The sequence below is a fragment of the Motacilla alba genome, chromosome 5 (assembly GCF_015832195.1).
Source record: "Motacilla alba alba isolate MOTALB_02 chromosome 5, Motacilla_alba_V1.0_pri, whole genome shotgun sequence".
In the NCBI taxonomy this organism is placed as follows: domain Eukaryota; kingdom Metazoa; phylum Chordata; class Aves; order Passeriformes; family Motacillidae; genus Motacilla; species Motacilla alba.
In genome coordinates, this window is record NC_052020.1 from 60,414,186 (window position 1) to 60,426,646 (window position 12,461).

The following is a 12,461-nucleotide window of genomic DNA, read 5'->3' on the forward strand; positions in this document are numbered from 1 at the left end:
TTGTCAGATATAATTTCTAGTCAAATTTCAGGTTTGATTCACAAAGCCAGTGACGTTGATGTGGTGCCTTCCTGTCTGTGACTTCCTTGGTAACTGCACAGTTCTTAAAAAAAAATAAAATTAGAATGATGCAAACTGCAGCGACTCGTGGGAAATGAGGATTTCTTTGACTAACACATCCCAGAGTGATCTGAGGAATCCTGATCTGACACTGTTCATATCTAGGTGTGTACACGGAGAACCAGTTTTTAGCCCTGGCCTTGTTGCAGTTTTAATGAGAGCAGTAATTCATTATTGATGGAGTGTTCGGCTGGCAGGTGGCAGCGGGAAGGTGGAGCTGTGTGTCCCTGGGCAAAGCTGCTGCAAGCCAAGAGCAGGGAACAAAAGCCTCTGGTGACATTTGGGTGACGTCCCTTGGGAAGCATTTTGGGTGATTTTTTGTGTGTTCACATTGCCAATGTCTGGACTGGAGATCTGAAACCATTCCTTGTCTGGGAGCATCCACACAAGGATTTTGAGGATCAGGGAATACTTGGGATTTTGCCTTTCGTTCTGGCACGACAGGAGTTAATGATCACGTGTGGTCTTGGTGTCATCAACTCAAGAATGTGTCTGGTGGAAGGGGAAAGCTGTGGGACCAGACAACACAGACAACTTGATAGGTTTAGGTCATAAATATCAACCCAGTGGGGACTTCTGTGTTCCAGCAGGCAGAGTTTGATGGTTGAAACCCAAAATAGTCCCTGTCCAAGCTATAGATTATATATGAGCTCGGTGCTGCTATTGGAAAGCAGCAGGACAGGATTTAGTGGAACTGTGTCGTGTGTGAGAGCTGCGAGCCAGGAGCTGCAGTGTTCCCCAGCCTGAGCCTTCAGATCCCAGCCAAGCAGACCTTTGACAGACCCATCTGTTCTGCAGGCTTCAGCGTGACAGTGGCAGTTACTGCTTGTGTGGAAAAGGAATATTTGTGAGGAATATGATCCTTCTGGTGCTCCAGAAGTGGAGCTGATACTCTGGAAACGGTGCAGGCGACTTCACCTGAGCAGCTGAGCTGCTCCTGGACAAAAGTGTGGATAGTGGAGCACCCCTGGCTTCACTGGGGCAGAGTGTGTGTTCCTGCTGGGAACATCCCTGTTTCACATTGGTCTAACAGGACCAGAGCAGTCCTAATCCCTTATCCTTTATCCTAATCCTTTATCCCTCTGGGATCCACCTGCTCCTTCTGGATTTTGAAGGACATCAAAAATTTTGCTGTGGTCTTAAAAAAAACACCTCGGTGGGAAGGTGCTTTCAGAAGTGGTGAATATTTCCTTTGTGGTTTGCAGATGACTCTGAGTGATTTGGTCTGCAGATGTTTGGGTCCTTTGTAGAGTTGTTCAGGCTCTCTTCAAGATCAGCTTGAGTCATGTTTGTGTCCTTGGCCTGCATTTTGAAACCCATCTCATGTCTCAGCACTGCAGGACTTTGAAAGGCCAATCATTGGGTTTGGTTTGGTTTGGTTTGGTTTGGTTTGGTTTGGTTTGGTTTGGTTTGGTTTGGTTTGGTTTGGTTTGGTTTGGTTTGGTTTGGTTTGGTTTGGTTTTTTTCCTGGCTGGAAAGCCTTTCCCTATTTTGAAGCTTGACTAAGTTGATAAAACTGAGGGGTTAATCTTTCAGACTCTTGATCTTCCTTTTTTAAGGACTTTTTAAACAAGAAGTTTGTGAGACTTCTTGTCCATGCACAAGAGAAGAGTGTTCTGTAATGACTCCCTTCACAGGGTGAAATCTCCTTTACATCCCCATCTTAAGTCCAAATTGATTTAGTTTGAAGCCAGTTTTCCCTCCATTTTTTGTAATCCAGCTCTTCACCAGATTTCAGCTGTTCAGAAGACTCTGCATATTTGTTAGGGTCTAAGAATGAAACAGTTTGGGTTAAACCCCTGTAACTCTTGGCTGCTCAGCCCAATTAAATCAGGTTGTGTGTCCTGAATAATAGTTTAGCTCTGGAGATGGTGCCCGGGTAATTTAGTTACTCGAAAGTGTTCACAAAATCCCCTCTTAAAACTTTCTATATCTGAGCTTCCTGTGCCATCTTCTTCCAGCACTGAATTCTCAGTTGAAATTTGGAGCCTATCCAGAGAGGACAGTTCTGTAAAGGCTTAATTGGAGCTGCTTCTTCTGAGGAGGAGGACTGTGGGACCAAGGAAGGAGTTTGCAGAGTGAAGTTGTTGCAGGAGCTGTGACTCATCCCCGGTGCCTCTGCAGTGCCTCTCCTGCCCCTCCCAGTTCCACTTTTGGGGCTCTCTGAGGGTCAGTGGGGGGTTTCGAGCCCCGGATTGGGGTGACCCCAAAAGATGGAAAAGTTTCTCCTCCAAGCCGTGCCTTCAAAAAAAGACTCAGTAGTCCTCTGTTGTCTGTTCTCAAGGTAGTTTATTGTTGGTTATCTAAAAGATTCTTCTCCTGAGCTGCTGTGGCCCGTTCAGCAGGTCAGACAGAGGCACTCTGCCCTCCCAGGGGCTGCTGCCATCTTTTATATCACACATTACCTGTTACATGTTTATACTTTTTCCCCAATGCCTATCATCTATATTGAACAGTGACTTTCTACTCTAAACCAATCTGTGAGTGCCAACATCACCAAAGACATGGAGGCTGGGAAGGAGAAAGAAAGAGCACAGGGCACACCCAAATCCCTCCATCTTAGAACCCCTGACCCCCATGGACAAAACTTGGACCCCTGCGTTCAAGGCTTAAAACCCCCCTGTACAGCACTCAAAAATCCTTCCTTTCACTTTGAAACTACTTCTAATACAACACCTAAACTTGTGTGTGTGGCTTGTGATTCTTCACACAGAGTTGGTGATTTGCTCCAGGGGCTAAGATCCAAACCCCACGTGTGTCTTTGGCTGCATGCCAGGGTCTCAGAGCCCCCTGCCAGCGGCTCTGGCCATCCAGGGCACCCAGAGGGATGTCCTGGGTTCCCACAGGTCAGCACCAGGAGATGGGTGAGCCCCTGGTGCATCCTTGAGTGCCAGAAGCTTCCCTTAAAAATGGTGTTTGAGAGGGGTGAGCTCTCATTTCCAGGTGCCGGTTGGACATGAGGAGGAATTTCTTCCTCTAAAGGGTGGTCAGGGGTTGGAAGGGGCTGCCCAGGGAGGTTTAGAGTCCCCATCCCTGGAGGTGTCCAGGGAATGACTGGATGTGGCTCTCAGTGCTCTGGGCTGGGTGACAGGATGGTGACAGTCACAGATGGGATGACATTGGAGGGCTTTTCCAGCCTCAGTGATTCTGCGATTTGGTGTTCTAGTCTGCAAAAGAACTGTCAGGAACACTTCACAATTCTGACCAGGCTGGTGCTGTGCTAATTCCAAACCCAAATTATCCTCACCCACGTTGGTCTCGGCTTTGCATTGTATTTGTATCAGGCAACATCTTATTTTTGCACAATCTGTAAGACTGTGAGATGTCTTTGATTTATGATTAAATATATCTTAACTATATCTAAATATCTATCTTAACTATATCTAAATATATCTTAACTCTCTTGTTTCAGGCTAGAAATCTTCATACAGGAGAACTGGCTGCTGTAAAAATAATCAAGTTAGAGCCTGGTAAGTTTTACATTCTTTCCTGTATTTTTGAATCACATTTTCATTTTTTCCATGTGTTTATTTTCACCCACTGTGAAGTTCTAGACAAAAGAAGTGTTTGGGGTTGGGTTTATTTTGTAGTTTCAGTGGTTAGATGACAGGAAGCCCTGCAGGATGTACCACTGCTCCTGCCTGTGTCATGCTCACTGTTTCCTCGTTTGCTCTTATCTGCCTGATCGATTGCTGCATGAAGAGATGTTGCAATTGAAACACGTTATTAGTACAAAGAGGAGATCAGGGACAGATGGTAAATTGTCAGCTCTGAGCCAGCGAGGAGCTGCTGGGCTGTGGGAGTTGAAGGGGGAAGGGATCGGGCAGTGATCCCAACTCCCACCAAAGGTGCCCTGGGAGAACCAGAGCCCTGGTTTAGGATGTGTCATCTTTTCTTTCAGCTGTGCTGAGGGAAGGGGGTGGCTCCTACTGTCCATGGGGTTTCTGCCACTCCTCCTAAAAGCAGGAGAGCCAGGGGATCTCCCTTGCTGCCCAGGAGATTTGCTGAGCTGGAGTTTAATCTGAGTCCTGCACAGAGAGTTAAATCTGAAACCATGTCCTGAGTGGAAATCATAGAATCCTAGAATGGTTTATGCTGGAAGGGTCACAAAATCCCAGAATGATTTGAGTTGGAAGAGAACTTAAAGACCGTCTGAGGCTGAAGGGCTGAGGGGATGGTTAATTTTTATTTCTGGTTGGTTGTGTGCAGAAAAAGAAATGGGTTTGAAGGCTGAAGGTAGAAAAAGGATGGGGATACTCAGGAGAAAAGTGAAATCCACTGCCTTTGGGTGGCTGTCACTGCTCAGCCCCCGTGGCAGAGCAGGCCTGGGTTCGTTAGTGGGCTGCAGTGATGGGGTTAATTAGGCAGTGGGGACACAGGGGGAGTCTCTCACACCCTGTGTGAACTGCTGTGGCCAGAGTTTGGGGCAGTGTGGCTGTGGGGAGCAAACCACTCTCCACAGCGGGGCTGTGGCGAGGCAGAGCGATGCTTCAGTGACAGAAAAAGGACAACAATAACTCACTGCTACCTTGATGAGGAGCTTCCTCCAGCACTGTGTCACTGCAGCTAATCCAAATGAAGGTATCTGCTTTTATTCTGAATTTGAGGGTCTGTTTTGGAAGCTGAGGTGAAGCAGGGGCTGAATCCTCTGTCGCTAGAACTGAGGGAGGAGCAGGGTTCTGCCTTCCTTGGTGCTGCTCAAGCACTACAGTGATAAATGCAAGACTCTGGCCCCAGTTTTAATTAGCTCTGATGACCATGTCTTGTGTTTAATTCTATTGGTCTGATCACCACAGGGAAGCCATTTTTTCTGGTTTGTTTGATTTGTTTTTTTAATCCATCTTCTTTTAAACATTGCCAACCTGATCTCCATCCATCTCATGTACACCCACAGCCTCCTGGCAGGGATCTTGTTGGGTGTTTGGTTTTTAAGGAGGATTCACAGCATTTATTTACTTACTTACTCCTTTTTCAGTTCTCATGTTTGAAATGTTTGAAATACTCAGTTCTCATGTTTGAAATACTCAGATTTTAAAATAAATTAATAATTGGCTGCCACACACTTCAATTTTCTGACTAATTTTAAGGGTTTTGAGTAGTTTTTGAAGACTGTACATTGCAGGGCACTATCAATTCCTGGACCAGGTCAGGAACTCTTGGAATTCCCTGTGGTGGTTTCCTGGGAAGGGCAGCCCTTCCAAACACCAGTACAAGTTCCTTTCACACAGCAGGGCACAGCTGGAATAAAATTAATAATAAATTTCCTAAATTAGAAAGTGGAGAAATAGGCTTGGGAGTTACATCTTCTGGAGAGGAGGAGGAGAAGGCTCATCGATGGCAATTAATTATCTGATGGAAAAATAAGAGCTCCAAACTCAACACTTGATTAATCCAAAGATGGGAATTGGGAGCAAAAGACAAAAGGCTCTGAAGCAGAGAGTGCTCCAGAGGAGGTGAGGAATGTGTTGAATGAAGGCTGAAGGAACTGCACTCAGTAAAATGGCAGGATTGGAGGAAATTCAGGATACTGCTGGCATGGCAGGGGTGAGTGCTGCTCTGTTCCTGTTCCTCCCTCATCTCCTGCAGGTAGAGAGTGAGTACCCAAGGAGAGCTGGAAACAGATCCCAGCATGGATCTGTATTTTATTTCATCAACTCTTACCTTTGTCTCTTCTCCAGGCAAAGAAAACAAACTCAGCTTGGAAGGTTGCTGTCACTAATTTATTTGAATTTGGGGCAGTTCTCTAGGTCTGCTCCCACAGTCACTTGGAGTCAAAATAGTGGTTTTCCCTTTTTTTTTTTTTTTTTGGCATAGACTTTGGAGAGCATTAGGCAAAAGTATTATGGCACGCTAATGACATTTCCCAGCGTTCCCTGAGCACAAATGCTTCAAATAATTTGGGAGCCAATTCTATTTCAGAAACTAATCCAACTGTACTCAGCAGCATAGCAGCCAAAACTGTCTGAAACACTAAAGCCTCTTCCTTCTATGGGTTTAGCAGACGAATCTAGAGGGGACTCAATACAAAGAGGGAACTATTTGCCAGTGGAGTTTTCAGCCATGGAACTTTCTCCCTGGGAGAATATCATAAAAAGTATTTTTAAATATGCTAATGTCTGTTTTAAGTACTGCTGTCATGATAACTAATGCCCTCTGTCGTGTTCAGAACCTTCTGCGGGCTTACAGTAGAATCTCACTGCTGGGTTTTTGGGGGTTTTTTTAGTCCAGTGATTGCATTTTCCATTTGAGATCCCAGAAATAAGCAGTTACCTATTTCAAGTTGGATCCTAAACTGGACAGGGAGCTGCAGGAGGCAGAGTCCTGCGGAGGTGTGAGTGTTGTGCTCAGCGCATGCCAGGCCTGCTCCATGAGGTGTGTGCCGAGTGCTGTGCTCCAGCCAGCCCAGGAAGGGGATTTTCCACACAGGAACAGAGTCAGGGTCACCAGGAGGTCCTCTGGACCGCGAGAGCAGCACAGCAGAGCTGCCCTGTCACCCAGGGCCTCTGGGGAATGAGGCAAGGCAGCCTCATTTCCCACACAATGAGTTCCCCAAAGGTGACATGAGCTATGGAGAAGAACCAGCCTGAGGCTGATTTCAGCTGAGCCTGCTGGGCTTGAACTGTTGTTGGCAGCACCTGGGGTTAAAGAAATATGAAAATAACTTCTCATTAGCACCCACGCCTTCTATGCCTCGTGCTGTGCAGCCCGGTGGGGTTTGGGATCGTGCCTGGGGTTCCAGGAGTTCCAGAGCCATTAAAGGCTGCACGTGGCCTGTGTGTGCCATCCCATGTCGCACATGGTGCTGCCACAGCCTCAAAACTGCTCAACCCCACACAGAGCAAAGCAGAGGCACTGGACTTGGAACCCAGAGTGCCCAGAATTTTAATTACATCCAGCTTGTTGAAATGGGGTCAGATTTCACTTTGCATCCTTATAATGAATTTATAATCCACTGTTCTTCTTAAGAAATGTGTGGATCCAGAGCAGGATCCAGGTAGTGCAAGTTTTCACTTAAAACACAGTTTAGGGGATGGGGAAAGTGGACAGAAGGGGTTACGGTGAGGGAAGGAAGTGCTACAAGTAGGGAAGGAGCTGCAAAGTCCCACATTGGAGTTGGAAAGTAGCGTAGAGTGTGACACTTGGGGTGAATTAGAACACATCGTTTGGCAAAATACATCAAGAAAAACAGCAACAGTGAAGATCAAAGACTGAGCTGTACAGCTGTGGGTAGGTGAGGCAAGGAGAGAGGAGAAGAAACTGCTAAGAGAGAGGAATCCCAGAATCCCTGAATGGTTGGGGTTGGAAAGGACCTTAAAGATCATCCCAATCCACCCCTGTCCTGGGCAGGGACACCTTCCACCATCCCAGGCTGCTCCAAGCCCTGTCCAGCCTGGCTTTGGACACTTCCAGGGATGGGACAGCCACAGCTTCTCTCAGCAATACCAATTAGATATTTTTAATTACCAATTATATGTTGAGAGGCTGCTCATAAACAGGACCCAGGCAGGGCAGAAGAGAAAATCCATAGGGAAATTGTTCTGGTGTTGGACCACTCACTCCAAACTCTGGTGTGCTCCTTGCTGTGGAGCCTGTGGCAGCACATCACCATCAAAAATATTTAATATCAGCAGAGAGATAATGAGGACCATCAGTGGTTAGCAGTTGGCAGCTCCATGCCCAGCAGGAAAATCTGCTGCTGGAAACATCACTGTTTCCAAATAGCTGTTCCTGCTTGGAATCAAGTTTCTTGAGTTTCAAGTTTGGGGAATTGAAATTCTTTCTGTCAGACTGCAGGTTTCCATGACTCCTGTGAAAAGCAGTCTGGATAAAACAGCATATAAAAATTTATGTAGAAGATATGGATAAAACAGGGTGAAAGATCCTGCACTTTGGGAAAGCCATCCCTTCCATCAGCACAGCCTGAACCCTCCTGAGCTTCGGGAGAGTGGTTTGGAGTGAGTGACTGGGATCTGGTGGAGCATGGGGACGTTGGGGACTCAGCACAGACCTCACCTGTGTGAGAGGCTGGGAGAGCTGGGGGTGCTCCCCTGGAGAGGAGAAGGCTCCAGGGAGAGCTCAGAGCCCCTTGAAGAGCCTGAGGGGGCTCCAGGAGAGCTGGAGAGGAGCTGTGGATGTTGCTTGGCTGTGGACTGGGGCAGATAGTTGTCATTCCCATAGGGATTCCTCTCCTTGTTTGGGAACTCAGGTTGTTGAAATAAGAAATATTTGAGGAGTGGTCCCAGCAGAGGCTGCAGTGGTGTGATCCTGCTCTTCGTCCTTCAGTGCCCCTTACAAGTGTTCCTCCAATCCTATTGTTAAATATAATCTAATTAGAATCTAATTTAATAATTAATAATCTAATTTTAAAATTGCTAATGTTAATTATAGTGTTAAAAATGCCAAATCCTTTTAAAGCATTACAAATCCCAGGTCAAGCTGCCTGGAGAGGTTTCAGAGTCAATCTCCATGTCCATCAGGAGATGTCCATCATGTTCATGTCCATGGTGGGGACTGTGAGGGATTGGACAGGAGTGCTGCACCTTGAAGGTCTGGTCTCTTCAAATGTGCCTCTGTCCCACCCTGTGGTGACACTGGGGTGTCTCTGAGTGCCATCACTTCTCTCCTCCCTCTGCTCCCACACAGCACCAGCCCCGTGGTGCAGCTTGGAAGTGATGCAGAATGAACCAATTTAAAACAAAACCTAGGAATTTCTCCCCCAAAAATTCCCCTATTGGACAGCAAAAGGATTCTCAGCTCTTCCCAGGGGTTGTTGTGACAAGTGACCTGGGGTCTTCTTGCAGGATGGGACCACTCAGAGCAGTGGAGCAGGTGAAAATGCGTGCAGGAATAAACTTGACTAAAAACCATGAGGATCAGGAATGCCCAGAGACCCAGCAGTGCTGTGGGATGGGCACTGGAGCCAGCAGAGCCTTCCTGTGCTGCAGGGTCCAGGGTGCAGCTGCTCTCCATCCAGGAACACTTGGCAGGATCTCTCTGCATTTCAGCTGTGCACAGAATCATGGACTCATGGATTGGTTTGGTTTGGAAGGGACCTAGAGATCATCCAGTGCCACCCCTGCCATGGCAGGGACACCTCCCACTGTCCCAGGCTGCTCCAAGCCCTGTCCAGCCTGGCCTTGGGCACTGCCAGGGATCCAGGAGCAGCCCCAGCTGCTCTGGCAATCCCAGCCCAGCCAGGAATTCCCAATTCCCAATCTCCCATCCATCCCTGCCCTCTGGCACTGGGAGCCATTCCCTGTGTCCTGTCCCTCCATGCCTTGTCCCCAGTCCCTCTCCAGCTCTCCTGGAGCCCCTTCAGGCCCTGCCAGGGGCTCTGAGCTCTCCCTGGATGCTCTCCTCTCCAGGGGAACATTCCCAGCTCCCCCAGCCTCTCCCTCAAGTGGGCTCTGCAAGTGGAATAATTCACAGCTGTTGATGTGCCACCAGTTTCCTCCACGATCTCTCATTTAAATTCAGATTTATCATGAATTTACCAGCCCTTACCTTGCTCAGCTTCTGGGATGGGCTCAGCTCCCAGCCCCGTGACAGGGATGGGTTCCTGCAGTCCCCTCCCTGGCGGCTGGGGACAAGCAGCCTCTCGTGCTGTCCAAGGAGGATGTTCTGCTGTGGGGCTGGGTCCCTCTCTGCAGAGCTGAAACCCCGCAGCAGAGGAGGCTGCAGTGGCTCAGTCCCTGCTCAGTCTCAGGCTTTGCAGCATTCCCCCGATGGATGTTCCCACCCAGCGTGCCACACGTGCCAACACTGCCAGCAAACCCAACCTTCCCAATTCCCTGCTGCTCACCATCAAATCCCTGACTGCTAAACCAGATTTTTTGGTAGGGATATTTTATCACCTTTGGTCTAATTCTTTTTTTATCTTGCTGTCTCCCTCTCAGTGAAGTATTTTCTACAAATTCTGTCTGGTTTTTTTCCTGCTATCCAAGGATATTTAATTTTTGCCCTATTCCAGTATGTCTTGCCAAGATTAATACTGCAGCTGCCTGGAAACTCTGAATTCGTTTGTTTTGTATTCATTCTTGTCATCTTTGAGCAGCTATACATCTTCTCTCCTATCTCTGTGTCTCATCTTGCAGAGTAATTTCCTCCATATTTTAGCCAAACTTTTCTCATGGATAACTTCTCTTCTTTCCATCTGTTTGCTACTTCTCTATCAGCTCCCTTTCTTCTTTCTCTTCCAAATCCTTTCCCCCCCTTTCTCTATAAGTAACCCCCATTTCTTGCATGAATTCTTCATTTATAAATAGCAAATCACAAGGTGATCTTTGCTCTCTCCCTCTGCTACAGGCAGCATCATCCCAAGTCATTCCTGATGGGTTTTGTTGAGTGTTTTCTTCTTTTTTTTTTTTTTAATTGGTTGGAAATTTCAACCAAAAAAAAAGTTAGAAATTTTAAACAAAAGTAAACATCCCAGATTCCCATCCCTGATATTGCTCCAGTTAGGAAAACCTTTCCATCTGTCCAGGCAATGTAGGTTAAGGCAATTTAAGCCCAATACTAATTGTCCTATTATAAAACTGGAGACAGGTTATCCCTTCTCCCCACTTCCCTGCCATCTTTTATGTGCATGAAGGTTGTTATCTTCTCACTGTCCGTCCTTTTCCAGCCCAAAAATCTGCATTCCCTTCAATTTTCCCCCGTTAGTCACAGTTCCTAGAACTGCCTTGGCGCTCGGCAGCGCGATCCACGCGCAGCTCCAGCTGCTGCCTGCAAGCTTTTGCTGCTCTGGGGATGTTCCCAAGCATGATTTTCACATGGGGCACTGTGGAGTCTTTGCTTCTTTTTGCCAGGGTTGGGATTAAATGCACAAGACACTATTTGTTGTTGGGATTGAGATGTTTATTAAATCTTATCTGTGTTTGGTGGGGTTTGAAAAGCCAGGTGTCTGCTGAGGAGGGCAGGAGCCTTCCTTGAAATGGAAAATGCAAACTCCCTCCCACCAAATTATTATAATTTTGAAATTAAGGGGCTCTCAGGCAAAGATATGGGAATAAAAATAACAGTTCTTTATTGGGAAAATTAAAAATACAAATGCAATAGTACAAAAAAGAAAACAAACCCCTGCCAGAGCCAGAGCAGGCCCTGACCCCCTGTGTGCCAGGGTGGTGGCACAGTGCCATTCCATGGTGGCTCAGCCCTCCTGCAGGGCCAGCTGTGCTTCTGCTGGAGCAGGGATCCTGCACAAGGCTGGAGTTTTCCTCTGCAGCTCCAGGGCTGCTGGAGATGGGCCTGGAATTCCTCTGGGAATGCAGGGCAGGAGAAAGCTGCTCCTCTGGGAATGCAGGGCAGGAGAAAGCTGCTCCTCTGGGAGTGCAGGGCAGGAGAAAGCTGCTCCTCTGGGAATGCAGGGCAGGAGAAAGCTGCTCCTCTGGGAATGCAGGGGGCAGAGGCTGCTGTGCTGCTCCCAGGCTCAGATTGGATCCAGGTAGGAATGCTTGGCTCCTGCCCTGGGCAGAGCATCTCCCATGGGATGATGGAATTGGATCAGCCCTGCAGGGACACTCAGTGGCCATGGACAGCAGAGATCTCCTGGAGGGAGGATTGGCTGTGGCAGAGATAAAGAAAACTGCCCCGTGAACAGCAGAGAACTGCCCCAGCTCTGGCAGATGGCAATAGAGAACATGCATATCTTATAACCCAGGGCAATGTTACAAATCCAGTCTCACAAACCCTGAGTTCACCAGCACTTCACTCTCACAAACTAAAAATGGAGCCCCATCTCTCTCTCCACAAGTCTTTTCAGGATAAAGTGTCCAGTTAAGAAATGACACCTCAATTATTTCCACTTTTAACCCAATAACCAACCAGCCCTGCCTGCAATGGGGACTTTTTATCCAATTACACAAAACCACCCGAACCCATGGAGAAGAAGGAGCAGCCTCCAACCCTAAAACCTCCATCTTGCTTTGTAGATATTTCTATATTCTAAACCCTTAAACTCTGAGTTTCCCACCCTGTGATATCACACACTTCTAATCAACTCCACACCCCCAGTCCCAGTTCTGTCATTCCATTCTGGAAGCGTCTCCACAGCCTCAGGTCACTGCAGTGTTCTCTTGGGGCTCAGAGCCTGGCAGCACAGAAAGCCTGGAATTCTCAGCAGCCAGGCTTCCATCAGGTCAGGATTCAGCTGTGCTGAAAGGCTGCAGCTGACATTTCCAGGATTCTTTGGTTTGAAGAGGCCACTGGCATTTGGCATTGGATCCTCTGAGCTCAGGGACAACGGGTGGTGGAGAAAGATGGAATTTTTTTAGTGGGGGGTGGGAGGATTTTGCTTTCAACCTTGTTTATGTTTGTCTTTCTTGAAAATATTGAGTAGTTTG

General features: G+C 47.5%; 1 protein-coding gene across 3 annotated transcripts in view; it reads left to right on the forward strand.

Moving 5' to 3' along the window:
- The window catches only part of MAP4K5 (mitogen-activated protein kinase kinase kinase kinase 5), a 64,504-nt gene that overhangs the window by 18,032 nt on the left and 34,011 nt on the right, over positions 1 to 12,461 (forward strand). For all 3 annotated transcript variants that reach the window (XM_038138129.1, XM_038138128.1, XM_038138127.1), the window contains one exon: positions 3,533 to 3,590. In XM_038138129.1, the coding sequence (XP_037994057.1) occupies positions 3,533 to 3,590 (58 nt within the window). The remainder of the gene's footprint in view (positions 1 to 3,532; positions 3,591 to 12,461) is intronic.